Source organism: Echinops telfairi, unplaced genomic scaffold (genome assembly GCF_000313985.2).
Source record: "Echinops telfairi isolate 266 unplaced genomic scaffold, ASM31398v2 ScPeMD7_7405;HRSCAF=8443, whole genome shotgun sequence".
NCBI classification, from domain to species: Eukaryota; Metazoa; Chordata; class Mammalia; order Afrosoricida; family Tenrecidae; genus Echinops; species Echinops telfairi.
In genome coordinates this window covers 512,657-527,874 of record NW_022111305.1, presented here as the reverse complement: position 1 = coordinate 527,874, position 15,218 = coordinate 512,657, and the positions used below count along the sequence as shown (strand labels likewise).

Below are 15,218 nucleotides of genomic sequence, written 5' to 3'. Positions count from 1 at the left end.
TACATGTCTGTATTTAGACCTCTATAAATGTCCTTTGCCTCCTAGTTCTTTCTTCTATTTCCTTTTACATTCTTCTTGCCCCACTATCATGTTCAGCCATCATTTGGGTTTCAGTAATTCCTCAGTTGCATTGCCCTTGATCAAGCCCTATCAGGCATCCTATACCCTCCTCACCATTGATTTTAGATCACTTGTTTTTCCCTTGTCTCTGGGTTTGTTAACCCCCACACTTCCTTTCCCCCACTTCCCCCTCTCCTATGTACCCCCTGAACTGTTGGTCCTGTTGTTTTCCCCTCTGGATTATTTATCCCACCTATTTTATCTAGATAGATCTAGTTACTCTTTCTATAGATTTACCTATCTTGGATTTCATATAAAGAAAATTATACACCAAATGAAACAAAAATAAACCTAACAAGAAAATAAAACAGAAAAATCTCCAACCAAAACAAAGCAGAAAATAACAAAAATGAAAACGTAAAAATGGGTCCAAAAGGAACATAAATAAAATATTAAATTTTAACCTAATTCTATCGCATTTAATTAAATAAGTAGCTTTTAACAATTTAAAAACCAAAGCATAGGCGCGCATGCACACACACAGGACAGCATCTGACAGTGATTGTTCTTAACTGTACCAGACCCTTATTAGCTTCACATCACACCCAAGTTCTCCAACACAACAAAATGCAAAGGAAAGTCTAGAAAAGCAGAGGCGTTTGGGTTAGATTTCAGGCTTCTTTTCGCTGCCAGGAAAATAATAGCAGGTCTGCCTCCAGGTGAATTGCCCACCCTTTGCTCCCTGAACGTTACTGCCTCCAAGCTGAATGTTCTGCCAGTTTGAGCATTACACGGAGGAAGTGAAAATGCCTCCATGTGCTTTCCAGAGAGCGACCAGCTGTTGCCGAATGTTATTCTATCTGAAAACCATCGAAATGGTGGTCTGAGCACAGAGCTGCAAAGTGCACATTAATAGGTCAGCACTCTCCTGGGGGGGAAAGCCCACTCACTGCTTCCTATCAGATCGATCTTCTGCCTGGCCTGCACCTCAAACAGTAAATGCCTGGGAACAGGTCCAGCCAACGGGAAAGTGTGTCCGGACATCAGGGCAGACGTGTCCTATTTCTTAGTGGTTTCCAAGCAAATGCACACCCCCTTCAAGACAAGGGTCGAAGGCTCCTGCAATCCAGAAACACCACCTCTCAGCAGGAAGCCAGGAGCTATAACCAAGTAAAAGAATGGAGAACTTGGGCTCTGCCCAGAGCATCAGTCAAATGTGTATAACCTGACCAGGCAATGACGACAATAAGAAGCACACAAGAATAAGGGACATTTTAGTAAATGCTACCCCATTTTCAATTTTACAACAACAGTTGTGCAGTTACCACAACCAAATTTTAGAACATTTTGTTCATTTATTTGGTTAAATGTGTAGGATTGCATATATGCATGTAGGTAGGTATATGTATGTGCCTATGTGTACAATTGTAGGCAAAATTGTCTGCTTTGAATATATATACTATAGGTTAACATGCATATATATTTAAATACATAAATTAAGCATATAGGGGACCAGTTGTGGATAGTTCTTAGACATAAACAAATATCTAATGGGAACGGTTTACTAAATCTGAAGGCTGAGGACTAAAGTCTCACAGGGTAACTTGGTCTGTTGGCATAATAGAGTTCATGAGGTCTGTATTCTACTTCCTATTTGGGTGAATAATGTTGGGGCTCGTAAAAGCTTGCAAGCAGTCATTTCCAATAAAACTATAGGCTTCTACTCATCAAGAATAAAGAAACCAAAGACAATGACTCCATTGTGGCACTGTCAGGTGAGTGCTGGACTGTGAACCACAAGGTTGCAGGTTTAGACTCAGATGCTACTACTCCACAGGAGAAAGATGAGGTTGTCTGCTCCAGTAAAAATTTATGGTCTCAGAAACCTTCTATTGGATTGCAATGGACTAGAATCAAGTCAATGGCACTGGGGTAAAAAAAGGCCCTATCCAAACCACACACAGAGGTCAGAAGAACTAGATGGTGCCTGGCCACTACTACTGATTGTTCTGATAAGTCTCAGCATGACGAGGCCTCAAATCTGTCATGGAGATTTAGAAGTAAATGATAATGAGATGTTAACATGAATTTTTTGAAGTCCTCTCACAGACAGATCCTGATAGACTGGGATAAAAATGTAGGACAAAACTCACCAAATCTGCCCCGGGAATACCAAGAATAGACTCTGGAGCCAGGGCTTGGCACCCCATCAGACTTCACTGGAAAACACTCCTGGAAGCCAACAGTCCTTTGAACTAACTACATGCTTTTCTTTTTTGTTTTGTTTTTCAGTCATTGGCTTTTTGTTGTTGTTGTTGTTGTTTTGTTTTGTTTTGCTCTGTCTTGTTTTTGTGCATGTTATTATCTCCACAGGTCTGTCTAAATAAGGCTAGACAAACAATCCAGAGGAGAAAACAACGGGGTGCAGTGTAGCACCGATGAAACATACAACTTTCCTCTAGTTCTTTAATGCTTCCTCCCCCCCACTATCATGATCCCAATTCTACCTTACACATCTGGCTAGACCAGAGGATGTCCACTGGTACAAGTAGGAACCTGAAATACAGGGAATCCAAGGCCGATGATCCCTTTAGGACCAGTGGTGAGAGAGCGGCAAAACCGGGAGGGTGGAGGGAGGGTGGGGTGGAAAGGGGGAACCAATTATAGGGATCTACATATAACCTCCTCCCTGGGGGGATGAACAACAGAAAAGTGGGTGAACGGACACATCGGACAATATAAGATATGACCAAATAATAATTTATAAATTATCATGTGACCCTCTGCCATGAATGTCTGTCTGGCCAGCTCTTCATCAATGACAACTTCAATCTCCCAGGCCCTGTAACTTTTCACAGGCTTCAGATTTCCTCGGTTTTATAGGACAAAGTCAACCTACATACCTACCCGCTGATCACTCTGTTACCCATACAGAAACAACATCTTCAACGAGCTATACTTGCCACATATAATAGAATCTGCCTACCCTCCTCACCTTAGCAAACACCTCACAAGCTTTTGCATGCCGTAGTAATTGTACCTTCTCTCCTGACTACTCTCGTGTACTCATGGGGCTTCCGGTGTGTTAATAAGACACCGTAAAGAAAACAAGCCACCTAGGAGGGGTTTTTTTTTATCTCCTCCAGCAGATCAATGGCTGGAACTGGCATGGTCATTGGCACTGTGACCCCAGGAAGAACACAATCTTGGTGTGGGGCCCTCTAGGCAATGAAGACAATGGATCTCAAGGCTTTGTGCCTTTGATTTTCCACTGTACATCAATGTCCATACTCTGTAGTGCCAGGCTACCAAGAGCCCACCTTCACCCTAGCAATCCAGCCCCAACAGGAAATCAGGATGGATAGTGCATGAAGTTCCAAACTAACTGAGAACTCAGGCCCTCTCCCACTGGAGGCTACAGCTTGAAACGGAGGTGCTCTTGAGGGCTTCCAGCTTCTGAGACCCCAAGCCAGGCCCAGACCCAATGCTCCGTGTTCTGGACTCCTGGGAATGGGGAAGTGCTAAGACCTGCTTGGGAAAGCACTTATCAGATTTGGTGCAGTCAACGTAATAAGTCCTTGCTGAGCACCTGTAAATTGTCCCATCTTTTTTTCTAGGCCTGGTCCAAATTTACTTCCTCCAAACCACAGGCACACGTTCAGTCCTTGACATTACAGCTCTCTGGTCAAGGCTTCCTCTTAGCATCTGTAACATTTACCGAGCACCTACCCTGTCCTAACACGGTATGAAGTTCCCTCCATTGTCACGGATATTCTTTCAGAGCATTGTATTTTCATCGATTAAAAATCATAATAAACACACCCCACTCCCCGAGTTTCAGTCATTAGATCCCAAAGAGAAATACAGCGGCTGAACTTAAGCCTGCTTCCTGGACCTGCCTTATCTTCCAACCCGAGGATACCTTCAACCCTCAACAGGTGTGCTCTCTCACTGCCTATTTTAGTGCCAATTTCAGCTAGCCTTTTTATGGTGTGTATAACTAAAACGCACTTCACTTATATAAACATTTTTACCTCGATTAATGTAAAAATTCCCAAAAGTAAGTAAGATTTCCAGTAACACTTGATGATTGCTTTTGTTAAAGAAGGCACCCGTGCTTCTTTCTCAGCTCGTAAAACTTCTTTATCCCAGTACCTACAAGAGAAACAAAGCAGAGTGAGAACCGGTGTGCTCTGCCATGTGGTAATACGGGGGAGGTGGTAGAATGAGGGGGAGTGCACACTATTTGCCTGCAAGCCCCTGAATGATGCTCCATGTGGAATCTGCAGCACTAGACATGCAGGTCTTGACGGGAGGGCTCCAGTCTTGGGAAACAAGTGGCTGCAAAGTTTTGCAGGGCTCACAGCACCAGGGGATCCCAAGAAGGCAGAAAGTAGAGCAGACAGGACCGGCAGCTCCCCTCCTCATGAAACCACCCCACTGGGACACAGGCTTGGCCTCCAGAGCCCTTGCAACCGGGTGCTCTCAACTCAACTGGACACCATGCAGGCTGCCCGAAGGTCACTGAGGTAGCTCAGCCTGGAGAAAGGCAGAGGGGAAGAGAAGGTGAGATTCGAAGGCAGTGATTCTCAACCTTTCTAATGCCATGACCCTTTAATATAGTTCCTCCTGTTGTGTTGACCACATACCCCCACCCTAAAATTATTTTCGTTGCTACTTCATACCTGTAATTTTGCTGTTATGATCAGGTGACCCCCGTGAAAGGGTCTTTCCACAGGTTGAGAACCACTGTTCTAAGGGGAGCTTGTTTCCACAAGGGTCAAAGGGAGATAAGAAACCAGGAAGGCAAAGACCATTCCAAACCATTTGCGACTCACATCGAAAGTCTCGCTCTTCCTTACCCATCACGTGGCTAGCCCTTGCTTACCCCTGTAACTCTTCTCCAAGATACTTTGAACGGTCCTCGGGGAGCAGTGAGTACATATCATCTTCTTCTAGTCTCCGTTTATGACCGATTTTAAACAAGGGGTTCAGCCACCTGTTAAGAAGAAAGAGAAGGGGGTGATATAGACCCAAACACCCACACGTTTGTATCTATTTAGGATCCTAGCGTCAGGGATGTTTGTGTTTGCCTGGCTGTTTGTTCTCATCTTATTTTAAATATATAGGAAGTCTCCGACTTATGTCAGGGTTCTGGTTCCGACAATTCCATTTGCTTTTTATTGTCTTTGAGGATTGGAAGCAATACGTATGAAGACCAATTTTAATATGCACATTCATTCATATTACTAATGATTAAAATAACCCAACTCACTGACATTGAGTCAAGGTCAGCTCTTAACGACCCTACAGCACAGGGGAGAACTCCTCCTTGGAGTTTCTGAGATGGTGACTGTTTAAGGGAGTAGAAAGCCCCATCGGTCTCCCTCAGGGTGGCTAGTGGTTTTGAACTGCAGTTAGCAGCCCAAAGAGTAACCACTATGCCATTAATGGTAAGATGTGCTATTATGAAACAAAAGTGATATTTATTGAAGTGCAACTCCAGTTTGGCATAACTAGAAAACTCTAGAAAAAGTAAGCCATGAACTCCCTGTATAGAAATATGGAAAAAAGTAGATATTCTCTCTCCATTCTCTCTCGGCTTAATGTCCCTTTTTCAGGGGGTTAAAATTAATCAGTGTACCCCCCTGCCACACCATCAGCAATCAATAACTAATAATTAATAAGTTACAGGTATCTGCTTTAGGCCCTGGCTCATACCAGTATTCAGGCACCACCACCCCCATACCCTGGGGGGCAGTATGGCTCACTTCAGGAAGTGAAGATACACTTCAGCCAAGAACAATGACAAATCAGAAACTGAGAGCATGCCAGCACCCAAGTTTTGGCTACTTAATACCACTGTCTCTTAAAAGGAGTTGGGACCTCTGGAAGAAATGGCTAGTTCCAAAATTGGAGCAGAAAAGTACAAGATGGGCCCAGAATATCTTCATGTACAACAACATGACGACAAAGTGTCTGATGAATCCTGAAGAAGCCCGCAAAGGACCCAGAGCCAACTTAAGAGACTGTCACAAGGAGCACTTGAACAATGCAGGAATGAAAATAACCCACTGAATTAAACAAATCCCTCTACTTAGAGTACAAACACACATAGAGAGAATGATGTGAGTTCGATGAGTAACAAACACAATCTCAAGCTATTTCTTCAAAATACTTTACATGTTATGAAATAACCTAGCAATTTCATAAAGAACCAAAAATAGTATCCTTACATTTGAGGTTATTTTTTTACTCAAAATAGAAAAGCCATCATCCATTACCAAGAATTTACATAATCATAATTAATGTTAGAGAGGGCCCAAAGGTCAAGTATTCTTTCTTTGACTTTGCCAAGTGTGATAGTTAAGGTTTATTGTGCCAACTGGCCAATGAACACATATGGGATTAAGTGAAGGGCAGAGAGATAAATGGCTCGGTGAGCCTCGCCTGTCTGGTCTCTTGTTCTCTGGTGGTAGGACCAGTGTGCATGGCTCCCTTAGTCAGTTCCCTGCCTCAGCTGGCAAGGCTCATTTCCCTGAGGAGAAGCCACATGGACCTACCCCAATGCAGCCCTGGGTGCTGGAGCAGCCACGTGGAGATGCTGACACGCTCACTGTTTCAGTTTTCCTCCTGCAGTCTGCGTCATTGCATGTGTTTTGTGAGATGGAGGAGGACTTTGGAGATCGGTGTCAGCCATATGGGCTAGTTTCAGGCTTAAGGCCTTGGACAGCACTAGGTTGGGATGCTTTCTTAATGTACATTTATCCTTTATATAAAACTCTCATAAACTATGAGTGTCTATAATTTTGTGTCTCTAGTCTACCCAGACTAACACACCAAGGTAAAAAAAAAATGTCCCAGGTCAGACCACTCAGCACGTGAGAGCAGAGCTTATAGTTCACTCCGTTGTTGCTTCATCCCAAGCACACTACTGGGCACATAGGAGCGGGTCAAGAAATAGCTGCCAACTAAACAAATGGCTATGGATCATCAGGGAAGCAGTAACTGACACTGACCTTCAGATTTTGCTAGCTCTAGTAGCTGAGAAATTCCCAAGAACTCAGATCAAGGAGTCAGGAGGAGTTCGGATTCCAGTCCCTCTGATGGCACTGAGAGCCCTATACAGCCCAAGCTTCTACTCCCTCCCTACACTCGTACAAACTCAGCACCGTGACTTCTGGCAGTCACTTAATCTCTCTATGTCTCCATTTCCTTCCCAAAATAGTATAAACCTGTTAGCTTTGAAAAGACATTGAGCTATTTATACTTATTCCATCTGCATGCGGAGCAAATAATCTGAGAAGTTGGACTAGATGAAGACCATGGCCTGACTTATGAACAACCTCACTGTGCAGAAGACACGGTCTTGTGCTTGCTGGGACGAAGAGCCCTTGAAGCACTTACTGAGAGAGATCAAAAACTACACGCTTCAATCTGAGTTATACCTCAACTTGCATAAGGGGAAAAATCCTCACAACTGGGCCAATGGGCAGCATCATGATAAACAGAGAAAAGACTGGACTTGTCAAAGGTTTCATTTTATTTACTTGGGTCCACAATTAACTCTCCCTGTAGCAGCACTCAAGATATCACACAGCAAAGATGTTACTTTGCTAAGATGTACCTGACCCACGCAATCGTATTTTCAGTCACCTTATATGCTTGCAAAAAGTAGGCAATGAATAAGAAAAATCAAAGAAGAATCAATACTTGTGAATTATGGTTATCTGTTGGCAAAGAATAGTCAATATACTGGGGACTGCCAGAAAAATAAACAAATCTGTCCTGGAAGAAGTAGAGTTAGAATGCCCCTTGGAATCAAGAATGGTTGACATCATCTCACCTTCTTTGGAAATGTTAGCAGGCAGGATGAGCCCCTGGAGAAGATATTATGCAGAAGGTCAGCAAAAAAGAAGCCCCTCCATACGATGGAACGGCATAGAAGCTACAACAAAGAGTTTAAGCACAGCGACGACCGTGAGGCGGGCACATCTTGGTCTATTGTATGCAGCTGCGCTGTGAGTCAAACCAATTCAACTGAGCCCATGATAACAAATTTACTGTACATTGTTGTACATTATCTACTGCATACCTTAGTTATCCAATGACATTACCTTAGGGCTATCGCTACATATTATTATCAACTAAGTTGTATTGATATTGAATAGTTACAATGATCATTGAGATCGGTTCCACCTTTCTCCCTTTTCTCCCCCTCTCTTCCTCCTACCCTGGTGGCATCGCTACTCTCTTAATTGGTCCAAGGGAGTTATCTCTCCTGGATTCCGTGTGTCAAGAGCTCTTATCTGTACCAGGGTACGTGCTCTGGTCTACCCAGATTGGTAAGACTTTTTTCAAGGGGAAAAAAAATACCTCCAAATGTTTAAATAAGGCTTTCTTGGGTGGTCCTCTGTGAAGTTTTTATATTTTCTCTCATAATTTATGATGATGTTATTCCCAGCAAGTAATGCTCAGGTACTTACCACTGGGAATTCTACAGGTAATAAATATTACAGCTCAAATTCTGCAGAATTTCCTCAGCTGGAAACCTGCCGACATTAGAGCCTGGGCTCTACCACTTTCTGTCTGTCTTGAGCTGACTACAGAATCTCTCTTGGTATTAGCCTTAGGCTAAATGGCTCCCCAAGACAAGGATCAGCTGGGGTTGCTGGAACTTTACCCAGAGTTCCACATAATCGTGACCAATCTGCCAAGTAATCACATTGGGAACCCATTAGAAATGTTCTGAGATATGAAATTACTCGATTAAGAAAAGCAGTTTCACCTTGGCACTTCAGCCACTCCTCATCTATAACAGACAGGCAGTTTTTATCAAGGGACTCATTGGAAAATCCCTTTCCATGGGACACTCACTGCTCAGGACTTTCTGCTTTTCCAATGCTCGAAGACAGGAGGGAGTATGAACCCCTTCCACTCAGCATTCACCTCAGAACTCAGATACCCCAGAGCCTTTTTGGAAGGCAGGATGGTTTTGACCAGGAGCTTCCAGACCTCCTGAAGTTTACAGCAGGGATACACAAGCTGAACTTGGGATGCCAAGCAAACCCCATTTCCCCGCCTAGATGCACCCCTGCACTCAGATTCACCCAAGGGAAGAAGAACAGACAGCTTGCCTCTTTCTCTCTATCTCCCCCAAGGATTTTCCAGGCTACTCTGACCTGCAGCTGCAATTCTGAAGGTCGGTGGTTAGAAACCACCAGCAGGCTCCTCGGGAGAAAGACGGAGCTTTCTACTCCCGTAAACTGCTACAGCCTTGGAAACCCACAGGGGCAGTTGCATCCTGTCCTGTAGGGTCCCTCTGAGTCAATATTGACTTGATACCCTGTTTCCCTGAAAATAAGAGTGTTTTATATTAATTTTTGCTCACACAAATGCGCTAGGTCTTATTTTCAGGGGATGTCGTATTTTTCCATGAAGAATACGGTACACATTTATTTTTTATTGTTTTATTAAAAGAGACCTCGCACTTCCTGTCTGCTCCGGCTGCTCTGCAGCCAACAGTGATCTGCCGCTAGGTCAAGTCCAGAGTTACGCTAGCTTCGGGGGGCCTTATTTTCAGGGGGATGCCTTATATTTCAGCGAGAGGCAAAACTGTAAGTAGGTCTTATTTTCGGGGAAACAGGGTAGTGGTGACTGAGTTTCATGCTCTGACTGGGGAGCTGATCCTGAGTGGGCCTCGGTAGGGTTTCTGGACCCTACTGGGTAGAGAGGACACTCACAACCGGAAACCTGTCCTTTCAGCAGAGCACTCAGTACCTCTAGAGCAGGGGTCCTCAGACTTTTTAAATAGGGGGCCAGTTCACTGCCCCTCAGACCCGTTGGAGGGCCAGACTACAGTTTAAAACAAAACCATGAACAAATTCCTATGCATACTGCACATATCTTATTTTGAAGTAAAAAAACAAACGGGGTAAAAACACCCGGCGGGCCGGATAAATGTCCTGGGCGGGGCCATAGTTTGAGGATGCCTGCTCTAGATAAAGACAACTGGAGTGCTTCATGCTAAAGAGGGTTTTTCTTTGTTTGCTTGCTTTGTTTTGTTGTTTGGTTTTGGGGGCGGGGGCGGGGGGCAATAAGTAAAAGTGACTTTGGGAAGTTCAGAGAGCCTGATAACTCTAATCACCCACTGAGGGATCAACTACAACAGCCTGTGAAAAGCCAAGCATCTGAAATGAAAGCAGGTGATGGCCTTCCTTGTATCGGAAGATGGCGTGCAGGGCCAGGGAAGCCTGTGGTGCGGTGCTTGCAGTGTTTGGGTGTTAACCGGACGGTCACTGGCTTGAACCAACCAGCTGCTCTTTGGGGAGAAAAATGTAGCAGTCAGCTTACATAAACATTTGTAGCACTGGAAGCCCTGTGGAGCAGTTCTACTCTGTCCTATAGGGTCCCTCCGAGTCAGAAGCAATTGAACTGAAATAGTTTTCTAGAGAACTAGTTCTTTCAATCCCTTTCAAAATGTCAGGCTTTTATTTTCCACTGAAGGACGAATCTTAGCACTCTAATTCCAACTTATCTCCCAACAAATTCAGTCAACAATTTCAGACCACTACTGCATGAGCCACCCCACCACCCAATTCGGCCCCCAACCTTCCCTCTGTCCATGTTAGTCCCTCATAACCCTTCTCTTTTCCTATCTGTCCCACTGTAGGCTCTAACTCTCTTCAACACAACCACAACTCCTACTTCGAAGCCCTATGGCCAAACGCGGTGCCTGGCTTGGGAGAAATACTCTGTAAATAGGTACACGGTGGATAAACAAGCAGGTGGATGGATGCATTATCATATAACACAGATGTCCGGATAACCTTAACAAATGATCTAGAGTACAATTCCACACACATGCAACGCAACACGGCCACGTTTAAACAGAAATGCAGAAAACCTCACGGGACGCAGGAAGGAATGCCCTGAAGAGACCACCGTCCCACCCCCATGCACCACGGCCCACAGCAGCGGTCCGACAGGCCAGGAGGACCCTCAGACAGCAACTGACAGCGTGTGGAGGTCTTTTGCTTATGGTGGCTTCATCTGGCTTCATTTGTCGGGAATTGGAAGCGTTCTGAACAGTATTTTGTTACTGCATGTGGTCTATGCGGTATGACGGAAAGAACAAGAGAACAAGGTGCCCTCCTCCCGGAACAGCAGCCATGCTTCCATTCTCTGTGATTTTGACCAAAGTCCCTGCCAACTTCCTCACGCACACAAGTAGAGGCAGGAATAAACACTGGTTTATCTACAGCTGGCAGGCCTCTCAGTCTCCTAATGCCTACAGGGCCCCTCCCTTCACCCTCCCCCATCCCAACCCCACCCTCGTCCACCTCCCTGACTTTTCCAACAACTGGCCAAAATGAAACACATGATTGTATTACTTGATAATTACTAAATCAACGTTGTTCTCTTTTTAATGGAGGAGCTCGGCATTTCCTATTTCTCCCAGCCCAAACTTTATATTTCAAGTCTAAAAGCCCTGGTTGTTCTCTGACATGGCCCTAAAATGGTATTATATAAAAGAAGTTTCTCCTGCCGTGAAGCTCAGAAGAACCAGATGCTTGGCACAGCAGATGCTTCTGCCAAAGATGCGAGTCAAAGTCCATTTCTGTGGCTGCTGCTTATTCGGAGCTGACTTTCGAATGCAGAAAATGCAGGTGGAAACAGCAGCGGCACGGAGTAAGTCAGTACCAGCAGATATAATGTGGGGCTCAAGAGGGATGAATTGGAGTTTAAATCCCTGAATTTATTAAATCAAGAAGAATAAAACTTCTCCCCATAAACTGTTTACTTAAGGGGGGAAAATGCAGCATGCCTCAGGGAGACTTCAAGCACCCTCCTTCCCCACTCCTCTCACAGGGAGAGCATTCACTCGAGCTGCTAAATGACTCAAACGTTATGAACAAAAATATAATATTTGAGAGGTCTTGCCATTGTCTTGTGTCCCTGAAAGCCTGACTTGATAAATGTTAGGCAATCAGAATTTTCTTCGAACATCCTGGATCCTCTGTATTCAGCTCTATGCTAACTCCCTGTCCCTGTACTACTCTAAGCATCCTTGCGGAGCGCTGCCCACTTCTGGACTGCTTTGTTCCTTCAATAAGCTCTGTAATTTTTAAGAGAAGCTCCAGTTTGGGTTGTTTGAGGCTCTCACATCTTTACTAGAAATACATGTGCACAGCGCTGAAAACACAGGTTTGGGGAGAAGGTACCTGCCTGTCCTATCACATCGGCACGTGATCATGAATGTCTGTGCTCAGAGAAGGCTCAGGACTAGGAGGGAGCTGTGGGTAAGGGTGGCCCATGACAGTGGGTAAGGGTGGCCATGTGTGCTGGATAAACAAAACTGGATAGCACCTAATACAAAGAGCAGAATGTCTCAAAGATGCTGTCTTCTAAATATGGCCCTCAGAACCTTTCCTATATATAAAATATATGTATATATAAAATAAATGTACTTTAAAAAAGTGATTAAGAGCTTTTATGCCTCTGACTCATAAAAAGCAACTACTTGCACAATATCTGCTCCACCTGATACCATATTTCAATCTTGAAATTGTCTGAAGCACTTCTTTAAAAACAACAAAGATTTCCCCACAGTCTTCTCTGTTAATGACAATGACATTTCCCAAGCTGCTCTGAGGAAAACCCTGCGCTCTGCCTCCTCTCTCCCCCTCATTTCTACCTTTGAAACCCTTCCGAAATCACCTCCCTACGAGGCACATCCTTTGGCCTCAATCATGCTATAGTTTCTACTTACTGTGTAACCATTTGAAAGGCTGGTTCACTCGCTCGCACATCCGTTGGTGTTTTTCACCACAGTTTTTCTGTGTTGTTTCCTGTGGTACTGGGCATGCCTAAAACAGCATGTGGCACGTAGAAAGCACTCAGATTTGTCTTATGAACGAGAAATCCCTAATTTTCATGTGCTTATCATTTACATGTGTTCTGTATTGGTATTTTTCAGAAGAAAGATGGGGCTTTCTAGTCTCATAAAGAGTTGCAGTCTCAGAAAGAACCCCACAGGAGCAATTCTACTCTCTGCTGTGGGGTTGCTATGAATCGGACTGGACTCAATGGCACTGTGTTGGGGTTTTCTTGGTACAGTAATATTTACACGTGTGCATATTTACAATATGAAGAGCCCTGGCAGTGTCACGTAAGTTTTGGCCTACAAAAACACAAGGTCTGTGGTTCAAACCCGTCAGCCACTCCAAGGGAAAAAGAAGCAGCTTTTTGCTTCTGGAAGTATTGATTATAGCCTCAGCAACGCGAGGAAGCAGTCCTACTCGATCCAGTTGGGTAACTAAAACCCATCACTTGTCTGTGGCATAGAAAGGAGCCATGAAGAGTTGCTGATAAAAATACTAAGTATGATTGTAATAATATAGTCTGGCACCATCAGGTAAAGGTGTTGGACTGCTAATTTCATAATCAGCCATTCAAATCTGCTCCCATAAAGATTTACAGCTTTGGAAATTTGATATTAGGGTCACTATGAGCCAAATTCAATTCAATGGCAGTGGGTAAAGGCACTAAGAAGCCCTGATGGCACAGGGTTAAGCAACTGTCTCTGCTGCCATCAAGCCAATCCTAATACGCAGTAACCCTACACAGTAGATTAGAACTGGCCCCTGGGTTTCCAAGACTGTAAATTTTTACAGTAGTAGAAAGCCTCATCTTTCTCCCTCAGAGGGGCTGCTGGTGCTAACTGACCTTGCAGTTAGCAGCCCAGCATGTAACCTCCATGCCACCAGGACTTTCTACCCTGTCCTGTAGGGTCCCTATGAGGAGGCATGACAAAATCACTAGCTTTTCACCTGGAATCTGCAGGTGGGTTTCAGTAAGGGTGCATGTCCTAGTCAATGAGAAACTGAGTGCTGATTGGGGAAAAGTTGGTATAGGAAGCTGCCAGGATGCAGTTTCTCCTCGTTCACCTTAAGCAACTGGGCTCTGGCTCCAAACTAGCGTGTGCTACTGAACCAAAAGGAAAACAAGCTCACCAGGGCCACAAAGTTTTGAATGGCCAGGTTCCAACAAGAGCCTGGGCAGTCTGCTCTTCGGCCTCCACTCCATCCTCTGCAGCCCTAAAGAGCTATTTTCCATGCCCTCAGTTTCAACTCCCAACCAAGCCCAGAAATCACTTGAACCCACACATCCCCCAGATGAGAACACCCACAGCACCAGTGAACAGTGTGCAAGCGGTCGCCCAGCTTCCTAGAACAGGTCAGCAGCCAAGTCAAATGAAACACTGCACACAAAGAGCAAGTCCTAACTTCTTTCCTCATTCCTTTCGGAGGGTCTTTCATTCCTAAAATTTCCCTTCTCAACAAAGGTCACACCTTGGGCTGCTAGCCGCAAGGGCCAAAAGTCCAAATCCACCAGCCGCTCCTCAGAAGACAGACAAGGCTTTCTATTATGGTAGAGGGACCGTCTTGGAAATCCACAGGAGCAGTTCTGCTCTGTCCTACGTGTTGCTATGATTTGGCATTGACTCGGTGGCGTGCATTTCCCACTGGGACTATGGGAATCTGACGTGGAAAGAAAAGGACCTATACTTTCCAGGTCAAATTCTCCAAAGCAGTAGTCTGAACTCTGCTCACCTGTTGCCAGAGATGAACCTCTGCCCGGGGCTCCCCTCATGTCCTCACATGCTGTGGGCACTGCAAATACTTGACCTCAGAGCTTCTTCCCGCATCCACTGCCATCAAGTTGATCCCAACTCACAGTGACCCTACAGGGAAAAGCAGAACTGCTTCTAAGGGTTCCCAAGACTGCAAATCTTTGTGGAAACAGCCTGCCACATCTCTCCTTCGTGGAGCAGTAGGTAGGTTTGAACTGTCGGCCTTTCAGTTAGAAGCTAAACTGGATACCCAAAACTGGGGGGATAAAGGCATGAATTGATTGGCTTACAAACTTTCATAGGTGGGGGAACATATTCACAAGATTATAGGATTAAGGTGTAGGTGTTATTTAATTTTAATTCTGAGGCTAAAGAATGATGTACAGGTGCCAAGTTGGCCAGGAGTGGATTGAGTTAGTTAGTTTATTGTGCCAACCTGGCCGATAAACACATGTGGGGTTAATTGAAGGGCAGAGGGATAAATGGCTCGGTGAGCCTCGCCTTTCTAGTTGTAGGGTCTCTT

General features: G+C 44.7%; 1 protein-coding gene across 3 annotated transcripts in view; it reads right to left on the bottom strand.

Moving 5' to 3' along the window:
• Nucleotides 1-15,218, bottom strand: part of ABCC4 (ATP binding cassette subfamily C member 4) — a 283,125-nt gene that overhangs the window by 208,458 nt on the left and 59,449 nt on the right. For all 3 annotated transcript variants that reach the window (XM_004709768.2, XM_045296369.1, XM_045296368.1), the window contains exons 2-3: nt 4,949-5,059; nt 4,095-4,215 (exon numbers count right to left, since the gene is read on the bottom strand). In XM_004709768.2, the coding sequence (XP_004709825.1) occupies nt 4,095-4,215; nt 4,949-5,059 (232 nt within the window). The remainder of the gene's footprint in view (nt 1-4,094; nt 4,216-4,948; nt 5,060-15,218) is intronic.